The 26,751-nt window shown below is 57.8% G+C and overlaps 11 protein-coding genes across 11 annotated transcripts; 6 read left to right on the top strand and 5 right to left on the bottom strand.

Moving 5' to 3' along the window:
• Positions 1 to 756: 756 nt before the first annotated feature.
• VTJ04DRAFT_5459 (uncharacterized protein) lies at positions 757 to 2,064 on the bottom strand (the record flags this gene model as incomplete). The annotated part of the gene is made up of 1 exon (XM_069363577.1): positions 757 to 2,064. The coding sequence occupies one exon, from the start codon at positions 2,062 to 2,064 to the stop codon at positions 757 to 759; it is 1,308 nt and encodes a 435-aa protein (XP_069220410.1).
• A 1,101-nt stretch (positions 2,065 to 3,165) lies between these two features.
• Positions 3,166 to 5,047, top strand: VTJ04DRAFT_5458 (uncharacterized protein; the record flags this gene model as incomplete). The annotated part of the gene is made up of 2 exons (XM_069363576.1): positions 3,166 to 3,585; positions 3,662 to 5,047. 2 exons carry the CDS (start codon positions 3,166 to 3,168, stop codon positions 5,045 to 5,047), a joined length of 1,806 nt encoding a protein of 601 aa, XP_069220409.1.
• Positions 5,048 to 5,116: 69 nt separating this feature from the next.
• On the bottom strand, positions 5,117 to 6,136 carry VTJ04DRAFT_5457 (uncharacterized protein; the record flags this gene model as incomplete). Its single annotated transcript, XM_069363575.1, has 2 exons — positions 5,117 to 5,295; positions 5,917 to 6,136. 2 exons carry the CDS (start codon positions 6,134 to 6,136, stop codon positions 5,117 to 5,119), a joined length of 399 nt encoding a protein of 132 aa, XP_069220408.1.
• A 45-nt stretch (positions 6,137 to 6,181) lies between these two features.
• VTJ04DRAFT_5456 (uncharacterized protein) lies at positions 6,182 to 9,787 on the bottom strand (the record flags this gene model as incomplete). The annotated part of the gene is made up of 1 exon (XM_069363574.1): positions 6,182 to 9,787. The coding sequence occupies one exon, from the start codon at positions 9,785 to 9,787 to the stop codon at positions 6,182 to 6,184; it is 3,606 nt and encodes a 1,201-aa protein (XP_069220407.1).
• A 1,285-nt stretch (positions 9,788 to 11,072) lies between these two features.
• Positions 11,073 to 12,325, top strand: VTJ04DRAFT_5455 (uncharacterized protein; the record flags this gene model as incomplete). Its single annotated transcript, XM_069363573.1, has 4 exons — positions 11,073 to 11,466; positions 11,530 to 11,728; positions 11,795 to 11,892; positions 11,964 to 12,325. 4 exons carry the CDS (start codon positions 11,073 to 11,075, stop codon positions 12,323 to 12,325), a joined length of 1,053 nt encoding a protein of 350 aa, XP_069220406.1.
• Positions 12,326 to 12,544: 219 nt separating this feature from the next.
• VTJ04DRAFT_5454 (uncharacterized protein) lies at positions 12,545 to 13,363 on the bottom strand (the record flags this gene model as incomplete). The annotated part of the gene is made up of 1 exon (XM_069363572.1): positions 12,545 to 13,363. One exon carries the CDS (start codon positions 13,361 to 13,363, stop codon positions 12,545 to 12,547), a length of 819 nt encoding a protein of 272 aa, XP_069220405.1.
• A 1,664-nt stretch (positions 13,364 to 15,027) lies between these two features.
• Positions 15,028 to 16,429, top strand: VTJ04DRAFT_5453 (uncharacterized protein; the record flags this gene model as incomplete). Its single annotated transcript, XM_069363571.1, has 3 exons — positions 15,028 to 15,090; positions 15,198 to 15,448; positions 15,511 to 16,429. The coding sequence occupies 3 exons, from the start codon at positions 15,028 to 15,030 to the stop codon at positions 16,427 to 16,429; spliced, it is 1,233 nt and encodes a 410-aa protein (XP_069220404.1).
• A 264-nt stretch (positions 16,430 to 16,693) lies between these two features.
• On the top strand, positions 16,694 to 18,130 carry VTJ04DRAFT_5452 (mitochondrial 37S ribosomal protein bS1m; the record flags this gene model as incomplete). Its single annotated transcript, XM_069363570.1, has 1 exon — positions 16,694 to 18,130. One exon carries the CDS (start codon positions 16,694 to 16,696, stop codon positions 18,128 to 18,130), a length of 1,437 nt encoding a protein of 478 aa, XP_069220403.1.
• A 413-nt stretch (positions 18,131 to 18,543) lies between these two features.
• On the top strand, positions 18,544 to 19,137 carry VTJ04DRAFT_5451 (40S ribosomal protein eS17; the record flags this gene model as incomplete). The annotated part of the gene is made up of 3 exons (XM_069363569.1): positions 18,544 to 18,690; positions 18,780 to 18,971; positions 19,045 to 19,137. The coding sequence occupies 3 exons, from the start codon at positions 18,544 to 18,546 to the stop codon at positions 19,135 to 19,137; spliced, it is 432 nt and encodes a 143-aa protein (XP_069220402.1).
• A 651-nt stretch (positions 19,138 to 19,788) lies between these two features.
• Positions 19,789 to 20,979, bottom strand: VTJ04DRAFT_5450 (uncharacterized protein; the record flags this gene model as incomplete). The annotated part of the gene is made up of 1 exon (XM_069363568.1): positions 19,789 to 20,979. The coding sequence occupies one exon, from the start codon at positions 20,977 to 20,979 to the stop codon at positions 19,789 to 19,791; it is 1,191 nt and encodes a 396-aa protein (XP_069220401.1).
• Positions 20,980 to 22,100: 1,121 nt separating this feature from the next.
• On the top strand, positions 22,101 to 25,759 carry VTJ04DRAFT_5449 (uncharacterized protein; the record flags this gene model as incomplete). The annotated part of the gene is made up of 3 exons (XM_069363566.1): positions 22,101 to 23,754; positions 23,812 to 23,886; positions 23,949 to 25,759. 3 exons carry the CDS (start codon positions 22,101 to 22,103, stop codon positions 25,757 to 25,759), a joined length of 3,540 nt encoding a protein of 1,179 aa, XP_069220400.1.
• Between the last annotated feature and the right edge of the window lie 992 nt (positions 25,760 to 26,751).

The following is a 26,751-nucleotide window of genomic DNA, read 5'->3' as shown; positions in this document are numbered from 1 at the left end:
GTGAGACGTGATGGTGATCTTGTGAATAATTAAAACACGTCAAACGCGAGGCAGGCTGAGGATTCCGCGACCGCAACGATGAGTCGCGGGGTTTCGTTTGCCGATTTGTGTCCGAGTTGGGGAAGAAGAAAAAGGACGATGAGACTGGAAATCAGTTGCAGGAATGGTTCAAAATTGAAGGTTGTAGGATCGGTGAGTTTTGAGATAAGGTCGGTGAGATCAAGAAGGAGTGAGGGTCAGAAAAGGTTGTCAAAGAGGGTGTTTCTGGGTGAGAAGGAGGAATGGATGATGAGTAAGGCTCTCCCGTCTACACCTTTCGGTCGTTGCTGGGTTTCCCCGGCGAGGTTAAATCTCAGCCCAAGAATGAAGACTGGGAGCTGAAAGGAGTCGGAGCTGAAAGAGCCCTTGTGGTCGTTGAGTGTCATTGACAGGACCAAAGCGCGTTGTCTGCCTAAAGTCCCAGGCAACAACCTCCGTGAGGACCACTTCGGCTTCCGATTTGGGAACAGGAACGAACGGGATCAAGACAGGGCGATGAGTACACTATGGTTGGTGGGGCAAGACCAAAACTCCAATGACCACAACCCCAACCCTGAGCCAGCCTTGCCACCAGACCTAAGGCCGCTCATGATCATGACATATTGGAGTAGTGTAGAGCGCTTGTATGTATTATGTATCTACCACCTGTAAACCATATATTTAATATACAGCACAACAAGCACCCCCCGCGCAGTTCTGAAACAGCCCTTTCTTTTGTTATGGACTTGATTCCCGACCTAGCGGCGATGGGGCCTCGGGCGTCACTGATCTCGACTCCTGGCGAGGTCTTGTCTTGGACCCCGGGGCGAGTTTCTTGCGAGCTTTCTTTTCGCCTGTGTCCGACAACGAGCTCGCCTTACGCGACAGCGTATGGTGATGGCCATCGTAATCATCCACCTCGAGTCTGGGTGTCGAGCTGCGCGATCCCCCTACCGTGCTCGACATGCTGCCGCGGCGCACGCTGGCCCCGCTGCCGCTCCTCGCCCGCCGGTGTTCGTTGGCCACGGCCGCGTGGCGGGGATGGTGCGCCTTTTCGCCGTGAGCCGCCGGCGGCTTGTCCGGGACCGGCCGATACCACGGGAGCCACCACAGCCAGCCGCCCTGCTGCTTGCGCAGACGACGGTCGCGCTCCTTGAGCTTGGCGCGCAAAAGCGACCGGCGCTCGTTCTCGCGCTCCCAGTATTCGGCCCGGTATATCTCCCAGTTCTCGCGGAACGCAGCGGAAAAGGGTTTAGGTAGCAGCAGTAGCTTGACATAATCCCCTCCAGGAGCCAGATCTTCCTCGTGACCGGCGCCCCTTTCGTCATCGCGGCCGCCGTTGGACGAGAACGAGGGGACAGCAGGGTGGGTGTCACGGGTCAAGCCCATCTCGCGATCCACCTCGCGGATCAGGGCGGCATCGACCCAGCGGTATGAACTTCCGTTGTTGGAGAAGAGTCCGTAGGTCAGAAACCAGCCAATGGTGCTCAGGGCCTCCTTCCACCAGGGCCGCTTGAGCAGCACCAGCTTGCAGTTGAAGCCGCGTAGGCCGCGGTTCGACATGCTGAACCAGCGGCGGGGCCAGCGCACGCCGCGCTCCCAGATGCCCGTAGCCCAGACGAGCAGGCCGGCGACGACGCCGCCCAAGAAGCACACATGTTCGGTAGTCTCGACGACCCAGTAGACGCTGCCACCAACACCGCGGCCGTCTTCCCGCGGGGCAAGGAACAGGGCATATCCGAAGAAGGCAGTCCAGGCCGTCAACAGGATCAAGAAGAATGTGTGGTGTCTGCGGCGGGCGCGAAGTTCGAGATATTGGGCGCGCAGCGATGCCTCGAGGACGAGCAGGTTCAGATAGACCATAGACGGCGAACTCGGGGCGTGGGAAAGTGGATCTGTGGTCTTGCCGACGCTGGGACCGCTCAGGACACTTCGTTGGGGCGGGGAGATGGGTGGCCGGTCCTGCCCTGGCATGGGGGCGCCCTTGACGAGGGAATCAAGGGAGTCGGCCATGGCGTCAGGTTCGGGGTCGGGGTCGGTCGGCATGGTTGCGGCAGGACGGGCCGTAGCCCCTGGACGGGAATCAAGGTCGTTGGAGGATGTGCCTGCCTAGCCTATGGTGTGGATGGTAAGGAGGGAGGGGAGAGCCGGGAAGAGGCACGCAGTGGGATTCGGCCGGCCCGAGGCCGCGTGGTGGAGGAAGTCGCCGATGGGATCTGATGCGGCGTGTATTGCCCTATCGAATTCAAGGGAGAAGACGATCAGAAAATCCGGGGCCCCGGGGCGTCAACGGTGAGAGGAGAGCAAGGGCACCTGGTGCTGCATGCAGAAACCGGACGTTGGGCAAGAAGCAGCACGTTACGAAGACAACGGCTGCTGCAGCTTGGCGAAGCTTAAGCTGCTGGCTGGACCAGGCTCACCGAAGACACGGAATGTGAAGACAGGTAGTTGGGCCGGGAGCTGTGACCCTAGTCGGTGTATGGTGGCGTGGCCCGGGGCGGTGTGGTAGGTGTGGTTGGTGTGGATGGTGCAGCCTCGGGTGTGTGGATGTTGTTGGAAGCGGTGGATTGATGGGTTGGATGTGGATCGATGCACATGCTCGGGTTCCGGCGGACACTTTTTTCCCCCCTCGCCGTCCAAATTCCACCGCTGCTTTCCCTGGAGCGGGTCAGCCCGGGGAGGTGGGCTGCCCTGTGGATCCGGACCTAACAGGGGACAAGGCCCGCTAAAATCCGGGGCTGTCCAGTGATGATGTTGGCTGGGACTGCGCCTGTCAAAAGCAGCTGCAGCTGCGGGCAGCGAGGACCCCGCCATTGTCCGCCTGACCTGATCATTGGATTCTTCATCGAGACCCGGCCCGTTCCCGGCACATCCAACCCCAACCCGCGCCCCAACCCCAACATCGAATCAACCAAACTCGTCCATTTCATCCCGAGGTGAGCGACTTCTATTCAGCCGACTTCTTACACATCCCTATGTACAGTACATACCACTTTGATGCAGGCTGGTGGTGAGCCTTGCGTATCCCATCGCTGCCTGAGTCCTGGAATGGATGCTGCTGCTTGAGACACGCGCACACGTCATCTCTCCAACGACGCCGTCCCCGATGTAGACGTACTATTTAATGACCTGCGACCTTACACCAGCATGCTGACGCTCAAGTCGTGCCTCGTTCCCAAGCGCCTCAAGCTTGTGTCGCTCGTTGCCCGTCGACCTGATTCCGACTCTTCCCCTCCACCTCCCTCGGCCCCGTCTCCCCTATCCTCGCCCTCTTCCTTCTCCTTGGTCTCGTCCTCGTCCTCCTCGTCCCTCTCAGCGCCCTCAGTCCGCTCCCTGTCGACCACTTCCTCCTCCGACAACCTCGCTCATCCCCACCCTCACATCCGCGCTCAAGCCCAGGTCGACACTGCGACGGCTTCTCTTCCCGCTGGCCACGACCCGCGCCAACCTCTCCTTCTTGCCTCCCACCACCCTTCGACCCCGTTACCAGACCCATCCACGAGCCGCCAGCGCACCATGGCGGCCGCATACTTTCCCCTCGGTTACAAAGAGGCCGCACAACAATGGGTATATATTTACCCTCCACCATCCCCACCCGCCCTTCAACAGACCAACGGACTAACGGCCTTTCATCTCTGTCTAGTGGACAAACGTCGACCCGCGACGGGCTGAGCGCAATGTCTTGTCTTTTGTTCCTTTCCTCCGCGAGGCCGGCACCGAAACCCCGGCATCGAAACTACAAGACCTCGCCAAGTCCGACCCCTTCGGTCAGCGGGTATGGCGGTCCTCCATGGTCCAGCTCGCCGGCAAGAACCGCGCCCTCAACGAGCTCATGATCGAACGCGTCGACGAACCCGCAGAGGACACTCTCGTTATGGTCCACGGCTACGGTGCCGGTTTGGGCTTCTTCTACAAGAACTTTGAGCCGCTGAGCCGCGCCCAGGGATGGCGCGTCTACGCGCTCGATCTCCTGGGCATGGGCAACTCATCTCGGCCGCCTTTCAAGATCCATGCTAAGGATCCCAAGGGAAAGATTGCCGAGGCTGAGGGTTGGTTCATCGACGCCCTGGAGGAGTGGCGCAAGATCCGCAACATCGAAAAGTTCACCCTCCTCGGTCATTCTCTCGGCGGCTACCTCGCCGTCTCGTACGCCCTCAAATACCCTGGCCATCTCAACAAGCTCATTCTCGCTTCCCCTGTCGGTATCCCCGAAGATCCCTGGGCCGTCAACACCGAACTCTCCGAACCCTCCGAGTCTTCCCTAGCCAACGAATTCACCCAGGACCAAGAGAGCATCGTCCACAGCGACTCTCCTTCTTCCGGATCGGCCTCGAAACCTGGTACCGGCCCGGACGGTATGGAAACTATGGCCGCCCCGCCCCGAAAACGCCCCATTCCGGGCTGGCTAAGCTGGCTCTGGGACGCCAACGTCTCGCCCTTCAGCATCGTGCGCCTCGCCGGCCCTCTGGGGCCTCGCTTCGTCTCCGGCTGGACCTCGCGCCGCTTCAACCACCTCCCGCCCGAAGAAAAGCAGGCCCTGCACGACTACTCGTACGCCCTCTTCCGCCAAAAGGGCTCCGGCGAGTACGTCCTCCCCTACCTCCTCGCCCCCGGCGCCTACGCCCGCAGCCCCGTGATCCACCGCATCCAGGACGTCGGGAGGCAGGTCATCAAGCCCGCCACCGCCACCGAGCCCGCCGTCCGGGAAACGGGCATACCAGTGGTGTTCATGTACGGCGAGAACGACTGGATGGACGTCGCGGGCGGGTACGCGGCAGAGGAGAAGATAAAACAGCGCGCCCTGAAGGCGCTGCTCGATGAGAATACGAGCGAGGAGGAGAAGAGGAGGGAGAATGGCAGCGCCAAGGTGCTGGTGGTGTCCAAGGCGGGACATCATTTGTACCTGGATAACCCGGATGAGTTTAATTATTTGGTGAGGAAGGAGATGGAGGATACCAGGCAGAGGAGGTTGAGGGAAGAAGTGGAGGAGGCGATGGAGGCGGCGAAGAAGTTGGAAGAGAGTAGGTAGCGCTACGAGGTAGAGAGATGGATGTCTTGGTTGTTTTAATAAAGGTGTAAGGGGGGAGGAAAAGAGGAGTTAGTCGGCGTTATTATGACGACGATGTCGATGATGGTAATGATGCGGCGCGCAAGTGAGGGGTGACTTGTATGTACATATGATTTGGCACTCCATGCAGCGTGGTCCAGTGTATGGGTAGCTATATGGGACATGACTGGCTGTTCTTGGTAGCATGGCGTAGGGTTTTGGTTTTATTTCTGTCCAGTGTCGTTATTTTCACAAGAAGTAATGATACGACCCGGAGAATGGATGTGTATGGATGGGCTTGGGGGATGGTTTGGTGAGCGTGAGATGACAATGGTGGGAACTACGGAGTGGGTATTAGTCGGGAGCGTCACTTCACTTGAGAGACTACATACTACTTAATATATGTATATATATGCGCCACATTAATGGCATCCTTATGTCTGCCTTTTCGGGCCTTTTCCCAGCTTCTGCAGCATGTGGCCCAAATCTTGGATGTAAGTATTGTTCTTCATGATAGAAACCTCTATAGACGAACGGGGACATGACCATCAAGACCATGGTCGAGCTATGGCATTGTTGGTATCTTTAGCCGAGAAGGGCGGGCTTCAACCATCCTGGAGGTATTTGCGAGTATTTATGTTTTGTCACTTCTCCATGGGCCAGGGTAGTTTTTGAGACGAAGTCCTCAAATCAGACAAAAAAGTCAATAAAATATTATAATTGACCCGAACTTCCAGGGAATCGAGTAGTAAATCAAGTATGTACATACAACACTACATAAACTCTAACAACTCTACTTGTAATTGACCGAACAGCAATAAGACCTGAACTCAAAGGGTATCACAGCAAACCTGTCACACCCCCTTCCTGGAAATACCAAAGCAAAATACACGCCCCCCAATAGAAAAAGCAAACCCGAACAATGAACCTACCGCTTTCTTCCTCTGCGTACCATCTTTTCCTCCCTAGGTAGGTAGCCGCATCAGTGTTTGATGATGGCCTCCTCTCACCATGACCAAAATCCCCAGGAAATCCGTCTCTTCCTCGACTGAATTCCACTCTCACAACCATCCACTACCCGCATCCAAAAGCGTCCTCCTACCACATTAAAGCCATTCAACTTGAACCACCCCCAGCAGTTCCATTCCTCTTCCCCTGCACCTTGACTTCCCTCCGCGGATTAACAACCGGCTTACCCCCCTCAGTTTTGGGTGCCGCCGCAAATGGAATAAACCCCGTGCTCGTAAAAACTGGCAAATCCTCCTTTTTGATGGGCGAGGCCCTGATGCTGACAGGCGTGGCAGCAGCAGCAGCAGGAATAGCAAGTGCCGATTTGACAGGCGACTTTGCCGTCGTGGGCCTTGCTCCTGCCGCGGCGGTCTGAGGTGCTGGCGGGGATGGTTGGACCGGTGTGACGCACACGTTGGGCGGTAGCCACTGCAGGGGTTTCTGCTCTTGTTGGGGTTCTTCTTGCTTGGGAATGGGGAAGTCGGGCTGGTAATGAATGAAGTTGTCCGTTGATGTAGTCGGGGTGGCGAGTTGGTCTTCCGGAGGTGGCGGAGGGGAACTTGAGGGAAGAGGGACATGGTGCGGATCTGTCGTGGTTGGCGTTGAGACGTCGTCAGGTTGAGGCGTTGTCTTTGTGGGCACCGAGGTCTCGAGTCGGAGCTCGGGTTGCGGTTGCGATGTTATTGAGGCAGTTGGCGACGGAAGACTGGTAGACACGGGCGATGCGGTAATTGTTGACGGAGAGATGCTGGCGGTCTCCCCGGACACAGAGACTGAGGAGGATGATGGTTGGCTTTCGGATACGGTCGCCTGAGACGCCTTCTCTTTCTCAAGCCGCTCCCGCTCTCGGGCCTCTTTCTGAGCCTTGGTGACGATAGTGATCTTGATTTTCTTCATCGCGCCAGTGAGCTTATCGATATCATCATTGGCCTTGTCCGTTGACGGTGTTTGAGCAGCAGCAGCAGTTGAAGCCGAACGGGCGCCATTGCTCGTTGATGTTGCTGCTGTCTTCTTGGCTGGTTTCGTCGCGCGCGGGGCTGCCTCCTTTTTGGGCGCTCGTGTCTTCTTCACTGTCAAAGCGCCAGTGGTACCGGTAGACCCTGCGACACTGCCGGTCGTTGAAGAGGGTGCACTGGCCTCATCCGTCCCAGTCTTTCCACGGATTGGACCGCCCTGAGCCGTTGTCTCGATCAAGTCTGCGCTCCCTGCAGACACCACTGTCGACGCCGCACTAAGGCGCCTTGACGCCCGAGACTGCTTGCCGTTTGTGACAGAACCACCCTCAGTGGAGAGAACAGTTGTCCCTGCGACCGTCTTCCGTCGAGTCTTGGGGTCTAGCCCTTCATCAGGTTGTGGCTTCGGTTTCCTCTCCCTTAAGGCCATCCTTGTAGATGGCCGTTCCTCTGGTATGGTTCCGGTCTGAGAAAGATTAGATGCCGCAAGCGCCGCCTGTCGCTCACGCCGTATCTTGGTGGCTTCCGCATTGAGCTCCTCGGCGGTGTAACTCGTCGTCTTGCGTTCGGTAGGGATGAGCAGTTTAGTCAGCTCACAAGCGGCAATGGCCCAAGGGACTTCCAACGGAGAGGGAGGCTCTAAGGACTTGGATGCTTCCAGGTTCGCAATCGCAGACAAGCCGGAGATGCTCCGCTTGCTACTGGGAGCAACAGCTCGCGCCTGCGATGCTTGGGTCGGTGATGCGTAGTTGGGCTCCGGAGAGTTCCGAATGATCCGCGGCGCGGGCACCGGTTTCGCGAGAGTCGCTTCAAGTTCGTCGAGCTCTGCAGGGGCCCACCACGACGATTCGTACCTACGGGCTCCTCGCTCACTCGCGCTCGAATCTTTCCGTGCGCGTGTCTGGCCCCCCTCAGAACCGATTACGATGGGCTCCTGCTTTTGGTTGCTCGGACCATCACCAGCAAGGCCGCATAGATGACTGAAGACGCCAGAACAAAGGGCGCGGTCGCTGTATCCACCCTCGAGGACGCTGACGATGCGGCCTTCGACGCTCGTACCCTCCTCAGCAGCAATGCGGACGAGGTCACGGGTGAATCGAGCGTAGAATTCAGTTGGCACGTTCACGCTGTGTCGCTGCATGCCGGGATCCTCGTACTCGCTAGCGTCAAAACCGGCGGATATGAAAATGGCGGCGCGCGAATTTAGTCCAGCAGAACGCAGGCGCTCCGTCTGGCTCTTGAGGTAGGCTCGTGTCTTCTCCAAGATGACGGCATACTTGGACTCGTACAAGGCCCAGAACTCGGCCTCTGTCTTCCAAGGCTGGAGGTGGACGTTCCAGACAGTTTGGCCATGAGCACCCTCGATGCAGACGCTGGCGTTCCGGACCTTTTCTTCGTCACCCATCTCGCATGGATATGAGTTGATGTCGTGCAGGCTGAAGTAGCCAATGGATGTTTTCTTCCACCAAGCAGCATTCTTGGCCGAAGCGACGCCCCGGGCGTTGTGCTGCCAGGCAATAGCTTGAGAACCGTCTCCATGGTGCAAGTCAAAGTCGATGATGGCGGCGTGCGTCAAGCCATGGCTCAGAACGGCGTGCATGATGCCTACGTGGACATTGTTTACCCAACAAAAGCCGGAGGGATGCGAGGCAGAGCAATGGTGACCAGGAGGCCGAATAACGACGAAAGCACGCTGGGGTCCCTGAGGCTGAAAAACGGCATCGACGGCATCGCACACGCCACCCAATGCGCCTTCCATGGCCTCCAACGACTCTGAACAGAGGTAGAGGTCGCCCTCGTGGAACTTCTGGGGCTCCTCAGCGCCGGCACCGCGATCCATCTCCGGGCGCTGCAGCTCCTTCCCACCCCCAGCAAGCTTCATCTCGGCCGTGTCGCACATAAGCTTCAGCTCCTCCATCCATTTGGTTCCGTGAACATTGGTGACGGTCTGTGACGTCAGAGACAGGCGGCGTGTGGATCGCAAGATACGGAACGGAATGGAGGGAAGTGATGCGGCATCCGAGTCTGCGTGGATAGGGAAGGAGCCGTCTTTGTGGCGCTCGCCCAAGCGGACATAGGCGGCTGAAACTCCCAAGGCGCAAGCCTTGAGACGCTCAGGACGCTCGACTATGGTGCTCAGGTGAGCCCGGGAGGCTCGCGGGCGGGAATAGCGGTGGCCGTAGCAGGAATCCTGAAGGACAACGACCGTTTCGGCGCGGCGTGTGGGCACAGGGCCGTGGTGGGCCTCAAGCTCGGCCTTGAAGTGGGCATTTGCGATGGACCACGGGGTTGGGATGATGCGTTCTGAGATGACTTCGGGGGAAATGCTTCGACGGGGTGAGGGGCCGGTCCTTGGCCTAGAGGACGAGGTAGATGACGCAGAGGAGACGAGGTTGGCGAGACTCGCGCGGCGAGAGGGAGTCGGGCCGCTGGTCGAGTGCAGCGAGGTTATGGAGGCCTTGCGCATCAGGGCAGGAGTGCCTGAGCGAGACGAAGGGGCAACGGAGGCGGAAGCGCTGCGCATTGGAGTGCGTACGGCTCCGGCGGTTCGTGGTGAAGCGGGTGAGGCGGCAGAAAGGTCGGCCAGCTTGAGGGGGCTTGGTCCAGTCGTCGAGCGGCCAGGGCGGGGTGTTTTGGTGGATGCTGGGGACGAGGTCGTCGATGTCGATATTGTCAGGCGCCTCAGAGATTGCGACAGAGCATCGTCGCCATCCCGACCGTCTTTGGCCTGATGATTCGGAGGATGTGGTTGAGCCGACATGTCGAGAGCAACGAGTGTTAAGGGGTGGAGTGTGGACAGACTGGCACACCAGGGCGGGCGACTCCCTGGTGTTGTTGTCCCTGTTCCAGGGTGGACGATTTAATTGAAATTGAGATTGAAATAAGTAATCAGCGCCACGAGTCGACTCGATCCGGAAACCAGCAAAACGTGTCCGAATTGAACAATGCAAAGTCAACGGCGTCCGAAACGGTGCTGCATTTCAGATTCGACGACAGTCGAGGTCTTGGAAATGTTTTGGTTGAGTTGCAGTGCGAGGACGTGGTCGGCATTGATTGATGTTGTCATTGGCGCGGGCTATCAAAATCAAACAAAACACGCGTTGCTGCTACCGCGAAAGGACGGACGTCATGGGCAGTGCCCCGCAGTTCTCTCTGATTGGGTGCGCTCAAATTAGGTGGGTCTGCTGCCTGCCCAGATCAACCAGACAGTTGGGCCGGATGGAAGGAGTGCTCATGAACTCCCTCCGGACTCATTCGCTCCTCAGGCTCACTCATCCATACTGACACTACCTACCTTAGTAATTTGAACAAACCATTTCATTCTTGAGAACTACCACATCGGACTTCAAGTTCAAACAAATAGCGCAAACAGACACCGGCCTGTTACTTGACGTCATTATACTGACAAGTAAGCCCTGTACTTATCCTCCCTCAGTACTAGTTAGCTACGGTAGGAATAGCCTCGCCAATCCCACCCAACCTTCTTGATCAATCTTTGGCGAAGGAGCCTTGTGCTGTCGTGTGCTGCCGCCAAGACCTCAATACTGCGTGTTGGGCGTGCTCACATTCAGCCGCACTCCTCTTTTTTCATCGATTTTCTTTCCTTGGGCAGGCCATCAAGCCTCGGAAAGGAAAAAGGGATGGCAAGACAGCGTCAGTCATGAATCATGAGAGACAGACGAGATTCCCGGTTATGAGGATTTTTCTCATCTTCGCCAACATCGATCTATACACTCTTGTCCCAAGGTCAAGATCAAATGTAGTGTAGCATCAGCTCACCAACACCGCCCCCAAGGCAGTGACCTTCAACATGCATTTCCCCGGGCGAATCACACTCTATCATCCCGCTAAGCTGCATGCGCACGTGTGGGTGGGTCGATAGTGCCGGAGCAGTAACACAAGTTCCTGAAGTAGCTCGAGAGTGCCCAAGGCAGGCCGGACATAAAAACAGAGCGTCACCCGCAAGCCTTGCGCTGCTGTCGTCAAGAGGGCCTGTCCACCTCTCCTCTCGTCCTGACAGCGATTTGAGAGTTACCAGCTGCAAAATGGCCCGCTTCCTCGCTGGTGGTGCGCTTACACTCCTCGCGGCGCGGACCGCCGCCGCCGCCGACCACCCCAAGTTCGAGTATATCAATGTCGTCAATGTTGTCGAACTGCACATCCAACCTGCCGTCTTGAATGTGCTCACCACTGCCCTCTCTGGTCCAGCAGCCGGTGCTCTCGCCCAGGGCGGCAACGCACAGGACTGCCTATATGTTCAGAGCGTCCTCGAAGACTGTCTCGACGCGGGCCACCTCGATCTCACCGCCGCGCTCTACGACGCTTCCCAGTGCATGTGCTGTGGAGGGGCCAACTCTCCCATGTTGACCTATTATTCTGACTGCGCTTCCTACGTCATCAACAGCGCTTCTGGCCGGGACGCGTCCACTCTGTATTCATGTACGAGGACTGCCTTGAGACTTCTGATCAATCGCACAATGGCTAACATGACATGATTGTTAGACATGACAGAACTATATGGCGCCTGTAGCCTCTGGGGCACCTGCCGTACTTCGACGACTTCGACACAGCGTACTACCCAATACACGACCCGGTCTGCGGTGCCGTCAGTGTGCACTTCGTTCGCCGATATCTACAACTCATGCGTCTTCAAGCTCGACCCTGCGACGGCCGACGAGTACGACTATGCCAATTGCTTCTGGTAAGGCGCATCCACTCATGGCTTGTTGACTTTTGACTTCGCCGCTCAGATGCTGACACCTTGCAGCACCGACGCTAGCGGTGAGGAAAACACTGCCATCCAAGACTACGCTAAGGGCTGTTTCTCCTATGCCCGCACCTCCATGGAGACGATTGATTACTCCAGTGAGAGCTCCCCAACCTCCCAACCAGCATAAACTGGGATTCCCTTCATACTAACCCTCCCTTCCCCCCAGTTATTTCGTACCTTACCGACTTCTGCGATATCTGGGCGGGCTACACGAAAGAAACCGAACCCCTCGTTCTCACTACCATCGGCACCCGTACGGGGCTCGAGTTGACAGCCCCGACCCAGACGAGGACGAGAACTATCGCTGCCGCGGCTGATGAGTCAGGTGACGAAACCATTGACGGCGACGTTGACGGCGACGTTGATGGCGGTGACGATGACGGCGGCGATGGCGGCGCTAGAGATCCGTTCAGGTCGGGGACTTCGACTGCGACCAACCTCGCCGGGCTGGCAGCTCCAGTCCCGGGAGTTGTTGCATGGCTTGCGAACTTGGCTACCATGGTTCTGTCCTTCTTTATATTGATCTAAACGTTTTGGGCCATGAGCATCTTGAGAGGCCAGAGGGCCCTGATGAAGGATATGATGATATCGGGCATGAGTTACTTTGAATAGGCTATGACCATAATAGTATTATGATTAATATTATTTCTCGCTCTATTCCCGTGAGGGGGGATCTATGTCTAGACGTGGCCCACTTATTCCCATATGTCCACGGACCACCGATCCCGATACGACCCAGCGACACCCTTAAGCACAAATCACCTTGGGTGCTAGATGGTCAAGAACCCAAGACGCTGGCCCAGGAGTTGCGCGTTCGTCCGCCTGCCTCCGCCCCAACCCGCTGAGCCCTAAATCCTCCCGAAGTTCAAACACGAACGACTCGCGCACCCTCTGCATAATTGTCCTGATATCGCTGTCGTCTGCCCGGGGGTCGACGAGTTGAATCAGCTTCCCCTCCACTTCAATGTGCTGGCTATCGCCCGCGGCACCGCTAGTCGTCTCCGAGATGGCCCCAATAACCATATATGCCATCTCCAGCCCCTTAAACGACCGCATCAAGGTAACCTTATTGTACACCTCCCACGGCCGGCGAACCGTGGGAGGCACAAAGTCGACCGCGAGCCGCCGCACAACGTCTGCGCTTACCCACGGCAGCCGGTGCTCCACGTCAAACACCCAACTCGAATACCCGTTGCTGCGGAAGGATGGCCGCGGAACGTACAGCGTGTCCTGCTCCGGGTGGTGATAGAAATAGCGGCGGGAGTCGGTTATGGCGGTAGTAGAATTGTTCTTGAAGTCTTTATGTGGGTATTCGTCCTGGGGCGGGCCGCTGAGTGGCAAGACCGAGGACTCGAGGTAGCAGCGGGCGTAGACACGCTGGGCCTCAACCCGAGACTCGTGGCAGACCTGCATCAGCACCGGCGGCGGAGTCGGACACCGGAACGCGTTTGAGCAAGGGTCGTAGGAGAGGACGGTAATTCTTGGGGCGCAGGCGTGACGCCATATTTGGAGGCGGAGTTCGGTTGGGAGAAGGGGGAAGAGGGTAAACTCTTGTAAGGACGTCATTGTGGCTGTAGTTGGTGTTTAAGTCGGTGTGATATAAAGATGAATCCCCGTTTGTCCGTTGTACATATGTAGGTCGAAGGTCAGTTCAGTCAGGATCTGACTGACTAAGCCGAGGATGTCGTCTGGCGGTGGATATGACTTAAATCCCAAGCAGTGCCCGACGAATTAGTTGATGGGTGTCTTGGGCATGTACACGTGAAGACCCGGTTGACCCCGACCGATCGATCAGCAAGTGGCGGAAGTGCTTGCTCAGCAGACCCTTGGCTGGCGTGTAAGTCGCACGGGGCCAAGTCTGGCGGTGATGGATGCAGAGAGGGACTGGACGCTTCTTTAATGGACGACGAAGTCCCCAACGCTCGACCAACTCGCATGAAGGGCTTGTTCTTTTTACGCCTTTTTTTCACATTGTGCGCCGCTGAATGGTTAAAAATATTTTCTCAAGGCCTCAATGCCCCTTGCAAATCACGGAACAAAACCTTGACATTGCCGTTGCCCGCTTCTACACTAGGGTCGAAGTGGGACCCCTTTACCGAGGCGGAAGAGTGCCCGAAGCCTCTCTGGCGCTCTGGCGTCCTCGGCCATGGATCGCGCTTTCGGCCTTTCCTTCTGATCCATGCTCAACTGCGACCTCACCTGGCAAAAGAAAAGGCCCAGGGTGCGCCCACGAAACACCATTCGTCGTCCAAGAATCCCTTTCTATGCCAAGGACGAGGACCCTTCGAGCCAACGCGTTGAACCCGGGCTTGGCAGGATGTAAGAGAAAACCACGTCGCCCCCGGCCCAAGGTGATCAGAGAAGCTGAAAACTCAGGTTTGCTGGGAGTCGACCGGAATCTTGACATTTGGTGGGCGTCGGGCGTTGTGTTGTGTCGTCGGAACGGAGGTGATCTGGAAAGCAGCCGCAATCGGACGCACACATGTTGCATCCGGCAACGAAGAGGCTCTTTTCCGTCGAGTTTGCCGTGTGTCAAAATGTCGGGCAAGGTCGATGCATCTCGGCAGTGCTCTAGAGGTGTCATACGATGCGTTGGTCACCCCTAGGTATTGAAAAACTCGGGGCTTTCGCATCGCCCAGCGACGCTTCACCTCAGCTACAGGCCACCAACACGGTGGCGTTAGGACTCAGAGGAGTGCTGGCTGCGGAGTAGACCAAAATCACCTTCCTCGCCTCCGCCAGGCATGGGAATTTCGCTGTGAGTTGCTTGAATTCGCTTGAAATTGCATGAGTTCAAAGGCAGCTTGCTAAAGCCGGACGATAAGCAGTTGATGAACATGAAAACGTTGGTAAATCGCGCTGCGGCTGTGTGTCAATGCGAGGAGGCGTTCTGTTTGATTGATGTTCTTTTCTTTCGGGTCCAGAGCCCTTGACTCCGATGAGGTGGGCCTCCCCCAGAGTTGGTGGATCGGCGGCCCCGTGCCGCTCCCTGCAGTGGTGGGTGGTGGGGACAGGCTCTCGCGTGGAAAGTGGGCCCTGGATCTTGGACCCTGGACATGCCAAGCAGAACTCCAAAATTTCTGGAATTCTGGAAGAGTTTCACCGTGAATTGCCTGCCTCCCGGTTGGACGCCCAACGTCAAACCTCACTTCTCCGCAGACCGGGCAGCGGAGACCATCTTCGAATCCCCGGGCTGGCGTTGGTGGAGCATGTGGGCAACGGCAAGAAGGATGGCGTCAAACAGGACTTTTACATCGCCCGCGCTCAAGTTTGAGCTGGTTGCGAAGTGTTCGGTGAGGACGCCTGGTTGAGTTGAGGGAAAAGAAGTCACATATTGGATGAGGTGGATGTTCTTGGAGTGCCGAGTCCATTTTTGCTAACAGACACTCGAACTGCTCAGACGACGCGTGCCAGGGCTTCCATCCTGACCCTGCCCCATGGTGCGGTCAACCTCCCCATCTTCATGCCCGTTGCGACTCAGGCATCACTCAAGGGTCTCACACCGGAACAACTCGAGGCTACAAATTGCCGGTTATGCCTCAACAACACATATCATCTCGGCCTCAAGCCCGGCCAAGAAGTCCTCGACTCCGTCGGGGGCGCCCATAAACTCCAAGGATGGAACCACAACATTCTCACCGACAGCGGCGGGTATGCCAGCCCGCTTTCACTCACCCCCGTTCCAACAAGATTCACTAACACCTATCCCTCAGCTTCCAAATGGTGTCTTTGCTAAAGCTTGCCAATGTTACCGAGGAGGGCGTCCGATTCCTCTCGCCGCATGACGGCACCCCCATGCTGCTGACCCCTGAGCACTCCATCAGCCTCCAGAACTCCATCGGGTCGGATATCATGATGCAGCTCGACGACGTCATCGTCACCACATGTCCCGATAAGGTGCGCATGCGCGAGGCCATGGAGCGAAGCGTGCGCTGGCTGGATCGGTGTATCGCCGCCCATAAGAAGCCCGAGTCTCAGAATCTCTTTTGCATCATCCAGGGAGGCCTGGACCTGGACATGCGCCGCGAGTGCGTCCGCGAGATGCTTGCCCGCGACACTCCAGGCATCGCCATCGGCGGTCTGAGCGGCGGCGAGGCCAAGGACGACTTCTGCAAGGTCGTTGCTGCCTGCACCGAGCTGCTCCCAGATCTCAAGCCCCGCTACGTCATGGGCATCGGGTATCCGGAGGACCTGATCGTCAGCGTCGCCCTTGGGGCGGACATGTTCGACTGCGTCTGGCCGACCCGTACTGCGCGCTTTGGAAATGCCATCACCAAACATGGCGTTCTGAACATGAAGCGCGAGGTGTACGCTGTCGACTTTGGGCCTATCGAGGATGGCTGCGGCTGCCCGTGTTGCAGACCCGTAGACCAGGACGGGGCCTTGGGCGTCACGAGGGCGTTTGTCCACCACAACGCTGCCAAGGAAACGGTCGCGGCACACTTGCTCACGCTACACAACGTGTGGTACCAGTTGGATCTGATGCGCCGCGCCCGTGACGCCATTATTGAGGACCGGTTCCCGGCCTTTGTGAAGGAGTTTTTTGCCAACCTGTATTCGGACAGCAGCAAGTACCCGTCGTGGGCTGTAGATGCCCTCCGCGGAGTAGGCGTAGACCTGCTCGAAACATGAACCATTTGATTCCTGAGTTGCATAAATTGGGGCAGCCTTGATTTGTACATCTCATGTTGAGGTCGTCGGAAGGTGTGCTGGTGAGCGCCTAGTCTGGAAAACAAGGGTTAGGGTTGTCACCAACTCCAAGCCCCGCACCCAACCAACCGGAGGCTCGGTCCCGTCGAGCTCCAATTTTTGCTCCGCCTTCCGACCCGGTGCGAATCTCGTCCCCCTCCAACGTCGAACTCCGGCTGGTGCTTCGGGACCGGCAGCCACCCAACAATGGCGACGTCGAGTAAAACCTTGTCGCCGGGAGGCGCCCTCCTCCGGGCGTCGCGGATGTTCTCTCTGCCAAACCCCATCCCGCCGCCACCCAGCACCAATTTCAACGATTCGACGACCACCTGCTTCCCAACGCACCAGGTCATCACGACGCTGCCCTCTGCACGAAAGCAGGGCGATTGGGGTCTGAAGCGGCCGCTCCCTCTTAGGTCTACCACCAAGTCATCGACTCCTTTTCTGCGTGTCAAGGCCATCGATACTGTCGAGCAGATCACCGATTTCGCCTCGGCCGCCGACCATGCCCTGACATTGCGCAAGTTCCAGGAGCTGGGTCTCCCTGTGACCTCGCAGCGATCCACCTCAGAAAACAGCACGGTTCTGGGACTCTCCGCGACGAATCTACCACAGAAGAGCGCCTTCGAGGACGAGTTTGATGTCACCGATGTTCCACCAGAGAAACGGGCCGAGGCTCGAGACAAGAGGTGGAAGTTCAGCGGGCCTTGGCTGGCTGGTATGCCGGCGGGCGAGTTCCAGAAGTGGTTGATTCGCGAGGTCCGGCCCAAGCGGCAAGCCTTCCGTCAGTTCCTCCGCCAGAAGATCGCCGACGAGATCAATGAGGAGGCCACCCAGGCCGCTCTGGAAAAGGCAGAGGCCCCTCCTCCAAAGATTGACGCAGCCTCGGTTACCGAGGATCAAGTCCTCGAATATCTGCGCAAGGCTCGCTACGACAAGAGAAGCATCTACGACATGGTGGGCGAATTCCTCGACCTGGCACCGCTCAGACCTCCCTCACTTGCCCACACGGCCGTCCAACTGGGCCTCCTTAGCCATGACAGTTCCGCCAGGGTAGAACCATCTCAGGACATCAAGAGCCCCTATGCTGAGAGCGGCCCACCGATCACTCATCCCTCGGCAGGCCTTTCGTACCTCCGTACCAACATGTACATGGAGAATCACCCCATCTACGGTCCCCAGGCGGAACACGCACCAGTTCAGGCGCGCCTGCTCCGTCCCCGTCAGCTTTTGGTGTCGAACAGGGCCAGGTTGGGCGTTGCCGGCTTCGTCGCCGAGGCGCCGCAGGGCGACACCAACACCAATCAAAAATCGGCTCAGAGATCAGAAAACCGCCTGCAGCATCTCGATCCGACGGTTGTTGGCGGCCAAAAAGTTTGGATACGCCCGCGTAAAGCGCACATCAGTTCGACTGGTCGTCTCATCCTGTCGGTGGCAGAGCCTTCCAAGGAAGCGGTACTGGTTGCACGGGAGCTGCTTGGTGAGGCAGTTGTGCTTGGAGCCGTCAAGGAAACCAGCCCTGATACTCCGTCTCAGCCTCGGAATGCTCTTGACGTGAGGAGGAGATACCAGAACTTCAGGGCTCCCTCCTCGTCCCCTGCACCGGCAATGTCCAGTGCGCGGGACTATGGGCTGAAGCCGTGAGACAGCGGGCTGTTTTGAGGTGAACTCGCATAGATGACATCATGTAGATGTGTGTTTGTACCAATATACGATGTACAATACCATATGAGTAGAACTTGCTGCTGGTGAGCTTCTACTGTTCTTCGTCGTTGGCCGACTAGGAGGTCAACTGTAATGAGCCACAGCGAAGTGGGGCGTGGCTGGGGTGGAAATTGCAGCATTTGTGGCTTGTGCACCGTTTTGAGCTTGCCCGTTCTTGGCGTGCCCTAACCACACCCCCACAATTACTTGCGCACCCAACCAAAAAAAGTTGCTCTCCAACGACGACCCTCCAAACTTCGACCTCCTCCTCCCCTCGACTTCCGTGACAGTCCCGACGGCCATCTCGACACCCTAATCTCCCTCAATAACTCACCAGCCAACAATCCGCCAAGATGGGTCGCGTTCGCACCAAGACCGTCAAGAAGTCCGCCAAGGTCATCATCGAGCGGTACTACCCCCGCCTGACCCTCGACTTCGAGACCAACAAGCGTGTCTGCGATGAGATCGCCATCATCGCCTCCAAGCGCCTGCGCAACAAGGTGTGTACATGCCCAAGCAGCTTTCCTGTTTGGTTACTGGGGGGTTCAGTTGGAATTGAACAATTCTGACCATTGACCGACTTGCACAGATCGCCGGCTACACCACGCATCTGATGAAGCGCATCCAGCGCGGTCCCGTCCGCGGTATCTCCTTCAAGCTCCAGGAAGAGGAGCGTGAGCGCAAGGACCAATACGTGCCCGAGGTTTCGGCCCTCGACTTCTCCGAGGCCGGCACTCTCGACGTCGACGCCGAGACCAAGGACCTGCTCAAGCACCTTGGCGTATGTTTCTTTCTCGCGGATCCAACGAAGTTCACTGTGAAGTCGGCGGGGTTGCTGACAGCATTTCCTACAGTTCGACTCGATCCCCGTCAGCGTTGTCCCCGTTACCCAGAGCCCCGTCATCGAGCGTGGCGGCCGGAGGTTCGACCGCCCTCGCCGCGACTAAGCGCCTTCTCTTCTCCATTCTACCCCTCCACTGCGCCCAATGGCTGGCTAAGAGAGCCGGCTGCTGGTGAAACACCGCATCAAACATGTCCGACCGAGCTTGAGCAGGTCACGGCGAACGACGACCAAAAGGGAACGGCTACTGGGAAATGGTATACCACATGGGTTTACGCATGGCGTCTGTCTGGGAGGGAAGATACGGAGCGGGATAGATCCCCCTTGAACAACAGAAAACAAGAGAGATCTGTTGCCCACATCAGGTGTCGCCGAGTCCCTAGGGTAATTCCGGGGATGAAGCTTGATCGCCAATTCTACGTCCCTTGATGGATGTGATACTCTTGTGGTGCACTGCTCTTGTTGGGAGGTCTGCGTGCGTGATTGTGCTGGGGGTTGGTGTGAAAATGCTAAGCTGGGTCTCGGATCACAGCCAGAGGTAAGTTCGAGACGATGGGTCATGATAGAGATTCTTCAAGGTGAGTGTTCGCATTATGAACTCCTATGCTGCCATGTTGCTCAGCCAGGGCCCAACGCCATCCAACTCCATCAACGCCATGCCATGCCAGAATTCCACGATCTATGCCGTGATCTATATCCGCCAGTCGTAAAATCGTAGGCCCATGTCCGTAGACACCGCTCCACTAGCATCCATGGATTAATATTGTAAGCTGGTTCCCTTCATGGGCTTGTCAAATACGTCATAACCGTCATCATCGTCAGAGCTATTGTCGTCATCTCCATCATCACCACCCCTAGCTGGCTTCTTTCGTGCCTTCTTGCCAGCGCCCGACCGGGGTTGATAGCCCTCAATCATGTTCTCGGTGCCCTGCAGCTCGAGGGATGGCGCCTCGACAGGCCCATCAATGTCCTTGTCAGCGATGGTCACTTCGACGCGCGTCACACCTGCAAACACGCCACCAGGATCCCCACGCTCGCTGGCCAAAGCGGCGGCGTTTTTCCTGGCGCGTTTCTGATCGTCGATATCCAGCTGAGCGAGCTCTGCAGCGAGCTTGTCACGGTCTTCTTGTGTCCCACGGGGCTCGTGGTTTTTCGTTTGGGATGCCGGAGTTGTCGTGGTAGTTGTGGTTTTGCTGCCCTTGATGGTGGATTCTTCCCTCAGCTCGAGCTTGACAATCAATTTGCTTTTTTTGACCTTTTTGGTCACCTTGACGGCCCTTCCGCCTTTGGACTTTTCTTCCACCTCCTCCTCAACCTCTTCCTCCACGCGGATATAGCTCGGGTTGTCCAGCTGGACTTTCAAGTGCATCGCCCGCAGGGCGCACGCGTCGGAGCACCATTTGTTCAGATCCTCGGTGCGCGCCACGACGGAGCTGAAGGGCGAAGAAGACCATGCCGACGAGCGGATCTTCCACGAGCCCTCGTGCTGTCGCCGCGGGCGCGGGCAGAGGGCGTAGCCGCACTTGCCGAGACAGTTGCGCTCCTCGATCAGGTCGAGGTACTCGTTCGGCTGGAAGTCGGCGAGGGCGCGGAGGAGGTAGGCGGCGTCTTCTTCGGAGGGGGAGGAGGCGGGACGGTCGGCGGCGCGCGGGAATTGCGAGAGCAGCTCGAAGGTCTCGATGGGGACTGGGTCCTTGAGGAGGTCGGCTTCCTTGAGCTTCTGGAGGAGGCGCTGGCGGGCGGCGAGTTCTTGTCGTTGGGCCAGTTCTTGGCGGGTCAGGGCGGGTTGGGGGTCGTTGGTTGTTGGTTGTTGGGGAGTTTGAGGGGTTTTGGTTGTTGTTGCTGTTGTGCTGGTGCTAGTGCCGCTGGGTTTCTTGAGGATGCCCTTTTTTGGTTGGGGTTTTGATTGGGGGTTTGGTTTCGCTGAGGCGGGTGGTGGTGATGCCATGGCGAAGGTGGAGGTGATTGTGGCTGTAGGTGGATTTCAATTATTGATTAGATTTTGGGATTTTGTATCCAAATCCCTGAGGATTGTGTTGGGAAACCCAGGGAGGAGTACCGTAGATGCAGGTACAGGTTCTAGCCAGTTGATTTCGATGATGTTTTCTTGGTGTTGATGGATTGTTTGCAGCCGCGATCTCCAACGTTCCTTCCAGATTTGCGTATTCCGGTCTTGGCTGACCTCAGTCCGCCAAGGCCACATCCGTGCAATGGATTGGTCAGCACGGCCCTCGTTTGCCCCACCTGGAGCACCAGATCCCCCAACGTTGAACAGGAGGGGCCCAAGTCTCTGCCTGGAGGGGAAACACCCCACACGGCCCAACCCTCCCCAGAAACATGAACGGACCACCTCAAGTCGCCCACACTCAGTCAGTTCATGCACAACACCAACCCCCCAGGTGCCCAAGCCACCTCCTGAGACAACGGATGAATTGATGCCTTGCGACCTCTGGATCTGAAGAGCAGGGACACGTCACATGCGCACTCCCAGACAGCCAGTACAAGCCAGGACGTCAGCGCAGTGACACAGCAGCAACTCGACGTCGAGCAGTGGTATGTTTCATGGATTTCAAGGATCGAAGCATCAGTTACCTTAGCTAGACATCCCACCCGCCCTTGTCTCGTTTGTGTCCGTCTAGGGTGCTTTAGGCTGCTCCCTTCGGCCTAGCTTGTCTGGTCTGCCCGCTGCCAAAACCCCGCTGTCGCCCCGACCCAGCCGACAACTGGGACAAACCGCCCTCGGAGCTACCCTGACACAACAGAACAGCCTCCCGCTGGTCGTCATCTTCTCCCCCAGCTTTCCGTCCCATCGCTCCTCGAGCCACTCCGTCGAGCACCATTCCCGGGACCCGCTCCCATCTCGTGCTCTATTTCCTTTGCCTGTTGCTTTTGTTCATTTTTTTTATTCAACTCGTTCCCTTCTTCAACATCCACTTTGGACCGAGCCGTTTGAGCTTCCTGGCCTCGGAGCTCCAGCCCTGACCAGACGGATTCAAGGCTGAGTTTCTGCAAGCCCCGCGCCACTGCTCCCGATTGCTACTGCTCTTGCTGGCTGCGAGCCGCGTCATCATGTTCAAAGTCAAGGCGCTCTATGATTACATTTCGGGCCACGAGGACGACCTCGAATTCCGTGCCGGCCAGATCATCACCGTCACCGACGAGGAGGATGCCGATTGGTATGGAGGCGAATACGTTGACGACGCCGGCGTGAAGCACGAAGGCATCTTCCCCCGCAACTTCGTCGAGAAGTACGAGCCGACTGCCCCGCCTCGTCCGACACGAGCCCGCCCCAAGAAAGAACACGCTTCCGAGGCTCCCGTCGCATCTGCTGCGTCACCTCCTCAGTCGCCAAAATCCGTCGCTCCGAAACCCGAGGAGCCGGCCGAAGAACGGAGAGCTTCCTCCGCAAGCTCCGAGCCTGTCTCTGCCCCGCCTCCAGTTCCGGCTCCGGCACCGCCGCCCGCTGCAGAGCCGCCCGCGCCCAAGCCTGCGCAATCGGCCCCTGCTGCACCAGCTCCGGCTCCCCCGCCTGTCCCCGCCCCTGCCCCGTCGTCTCCGTCAGCGCCTGCCCCACCTCCTGCGGCCCCGGCTCCTAGCTCACCTCCCGCTTCGAAGCCGACTCCATCTAGTCCTAAGCCTCCGGTTGCCGAGAAACCCGTCAGTAGCTCGTTCAAGGACCGCATTGCGGCCTTTAATAAGGCTTCTGCCCCACCGATTGCTCCCTTCAAGCCGGCTGGTCTGAGCTCCAGCAATTCTGGCTTCATCAAGAAGTCTTTCGTTGCTCCACCCCCGAGTCGGAATGCGTACGTCCCGCCGCCGACCCAAGCCCCGGTGGCCCGGATTTATCGGCGGGAAGAGGACCCCGATGTGAAGGAACAAGAGGCTGAGGCGCGAGAAAATGCTGCCAAGGCTGGCCTGGTCCCTTCTGCCGGCCCCTCAAACGAGGGCGAGGCCACCGAGGATCAGCCTAAGCCGATGACTCTGAAGGAGCGTTTGGCTCTCCTTCAGAAGCAGCAAATGGAGGCTGCCGCTCGTCATGCTGAGGCGGCCGCCAAGAAAGAGAAACCCAAGAAACCTCCAAAGAAGCGCCTCGACAGTCACGAGTCTGCTGAAGGAGCAGTAGGGGGATCCGAAGAAACACGCGGGACCTCCACAGACGAGCCTCATCCGCCTCGTGTGGCGCATCCTGCGCGCCGTCGCTCGTCCAAGGGTGCTGAGCCCCGCGACGGCAACGAGGCGGACATGTCCGGCGCTGGCGAGACTACCGAGGGTGTCGAAGACGCCACGGAAAAAGATGAGAGCGATGACAAGGGCAAGCAGCCCTCGAAGAAAGACAAAAGTGATCACGATGGCGAGGAAGAAGACGAAGACGACGATGAGGAGGAGGAGATTGATCCCGAGATCCGCCGTCGTGAAGAGCTCCGCGCGAGGATGGCCAAAATGTCCGGTGGCATGGGCATGCCCGGATTGGTACCGCTGTTCGGAGCTCCTGCTCCTGTTTTGCCCAAGAAGAAAAAAGAGAAGAAGACCGAATCGACCGAAGAGAACACGGCGCCCGTTGCAATCCCTCCTCCTGTTCCGCTCCCCGGACTTATGCGCCCTCCCCCGCCTCCCGAGCCAAAGCAGCCCGAACCGAAACAATCCGAGCCTGAGGAGGCGCCCGAGGAAGAGTCCGAGGACGATTCCCGTCATCAGACACCTCACCAGGAGCCCCCAATTCCAGGTTCGTTATCCGCAGGACCATCTGTATCAGCGAATTCACTGCTAACCTGCGCCGCAGCGCCCTCCACAGAACATGGAGCCCCTCCCCCCATCCCAGGAGGCCGGCCGGCTCCACCCCCTGTACCTGCGGACTGTGAGTATCATCATCGTGCTCGTCGTCTGACACCGTGGAATATTCTTGTTAATCTCATGAAGCACGCCCGCCGCCTCCACCTCCAGATGCCGATACGGCTAGATCCCCCAGTGAAGGATCGGCATCCGACGACGAGCTCTCTGAGCAGCCGCGCAATGCTGATTTGACCCAGGCCACCAGGCCACCCCCCCCGCCTCCTCCTGTCGCCTCTGCTCCGCCGCCCATCCCGGGATCTCCGCGGGCGTCTCATGACAACCGCGCATCTTTCGATGACACAACGCCCGGGTCATCGCCGCGCGACTCGAACAAACGTCACAGCAGGCCGCCTCCTCCCATCCCTGGTGCTCCTCCAGCCCCTCCGCCGGCTCAGACGAGGCCGCCGCCACCACCTCCGCCGGTACCCGCAAGGGCTAGTGACGACGGGGACGAGGAGATCACTGCCTATGAGGGCGACTACGACACAGACATTGCCTCGTCCGTTTCTCATAAGGACGCTCTGAAGTCGCATCAGCGAGAATCGAGTTATGATGAGGCCTTGTCGCCGCGGTCCCCGACCACGGAGGCGCCTCCTCCCCCCGTGGCAGCCCCCCCGCCTCCCGTTCCTACGGCTGCTCCGCCTCCTCCAGTCCCCGTTGCCGCTCCTCCCCCGCCAGTGCCGATCGCGCCGCCCCCTCCGGCGGCTCCCCCGCCCATCCCTAGCCAGCCTGCTCCCGAAGTCCGGAGATCGTTGGAGGCTCCCTTAGCACCGCCCCCGCCTCCTCCTCCTCCTAAGGAGACGCGGCGGGCTGACGATGATTATGACCCCTACAACTATAATACTTCTGGCCATGCCCCCCCACCCATGCCGTCATATCCTGTGCCCACGTCTTCGCACAGGCAGCACGAGGATACGCATGCTCATACTCACGAGTCGTCGTCACACGGGCCCGTGCCCCGGTCCCCTCCGCCCCCTCCGCCGGGTCGGGGCCCAACTCGTCAGTCTGTGGACCTCACACCACGGCCGGGCTTCGGTCGCCGCTCTGTCGATGTGACACGCCCGTCCTTGGAGTCCGGGTATGTTGCTAACGACATCGACCTGGCTAGCCAATCGGGCTGGTGGTTGCAGCCCAACGGACTCCCTCCGCAGCTCCACGGCCGTCGAGATATCTTCTTCGAGTCGGACGAGTCGAGCTCCGCAGACCCGCACCAGGGCGGCAAGATGATTGTAACGCGCGACATTTACGTGCTGTTCCAAGACTATTCGCAGACTGTCATCACGGTGCGTTTTGACCCACACGACGCGTCCAACGTGCAGCTCGAGCAGCGCCATGAACCCCCGCCGCGCGCCCTGCGTCAGGACCAACTTGAGCAGGCCTACGAACGTTTCGGCCGCGCGATCGCCGATGCAGCCGCGGCCAAGAAGGACTCGGTCGTCGGCGATGGAACTCCGCAGTCCCTCATCTACGAGCTCCTCCGCCCCTTCCGCGACGCCCTCCTCCCCGTGGGAACCCGCGCCTACGGCGCCCTGGTTTACAGCAACCTGGCCAACGCAAGCACCGCGCAGCACGACGAGATCCGGCCCGGTGATATCGTCAGCATCCGGAATGCCAAGTTCCAGGGCAAGCACGGCCCTATGCACGCCAAGTACTCGATGGAGGTGGGCAAACCGGACCACGTGGCCGTGGTGGCGGAGTGGGACGGCACCAAGAAGAAGGTGCGCGCCTGGGAGCAGGGGAGGGAGAGCAAGAAGGTGAAGCTCGAGTCGTTCAAGTTGGATGATTTGAGGTCGGGCGAGGTCAAGATTTGGCGCGTCATGCCGAGAAGTTGGGTCGGTTGGGAGTCGCCTCCGACCGGGGCGTCCGTGAGCGTGCCCGGTGGTAGTGGGGGGAATTAGGAGGCCCTGGAGGTTGTACAATTGAGACAGTTTGGGTTTGAAGGGATAATGAATGGTGAGGTTTTGAGTTCTGCGGGATTCGTGTCGGTCTTGGTCAGGGTGGTGGCGGTTGGAGGGTTGTGAAAGGGTTGGATGATGGAATGGAACGGGGGAAGAAAGGAGAATGACGACGGGGCGGCTTGTGTCTTTTAGGTTGAAGTCTTGTTGTTGTTATTACTTGTCGAGTTGCGCAGAGTCGAGTTGTGTTGTGTCACTATCATTGTTGCAAGAATTCACATCACCTCTTCTTATTGTTATTTCCAGGTTGCCATGACGAGTATTGACGTGGGGACGAGTACTGGTTATTACCCTTCTCGCGGTTGGGTCAGCAGGGAGATATTCCAAGTTCCTATGACATTACATTGATGTGCGGTAATGATGGCTCAACATCTTCTTGGGTAGTTTCTCTCCTCACCCCCCTGCCTCGTTTACCTTGTCATCATCCTCATCTTGATGAATTGTCCTCGTCGTGTATCTTGGGTATTGATTGTTTCTTTCTCTTATTATTTCTTAACTCTTCTAAGAACCGAGGAATAAAATCCATCTCGTCATACATTTTGACTAAGTGTCGAACCAGTATTAATAGATCATCGTAGAGGGAATTGGAAGCTCTTGAAATAGCCTTAAAAGGTTTGATCAAGAACCTTTTAATAGACATTTGAATCCAGCCCACAGCAGTCCCTGGGACGAAGAAGACATGAAGAGGGATAAAAAGAAGAGAAGTAGGAGCCGGGGAGAGTTTACTGACGTGCCGAACTCCTCTTCGTAGTCGGATATGATCGCGGAGCTACTAATATTCTTAGGAAGAGAAAGACTCAATACGTAAATAATTACTTGTCTTCTCCAAACTCCGGTTCAGTGGACCTTTCTACCCCAAGGAGCTCTCCGAGTAATTATTCATCCATTCCATGGAAAAGTCGCGGCAACAGGAAGTTCGTTATAAGCCAAGGACG

This window comes from Mycothermus thermophilus, assembly GCF_041956435.1.
Source record: "Mycothermus thermophilus strain CBS 625.91 unplaced genomic scaffold VTJ04scaffold_3, whole genome shotgun sequence".
Taxonomy (NCBI): domain Eukaryota; kingdom Fungi; phylum Ascomycota; class Sordariomycetes; order Sordariales; family Chaetomiaceae; genus Mycothermus; species Mycothermus thermophilus.
Note: the sequence above shows the minus strand (reverse complement) of the source record. Positions and strands in the feature narration are given on the sequence as shown.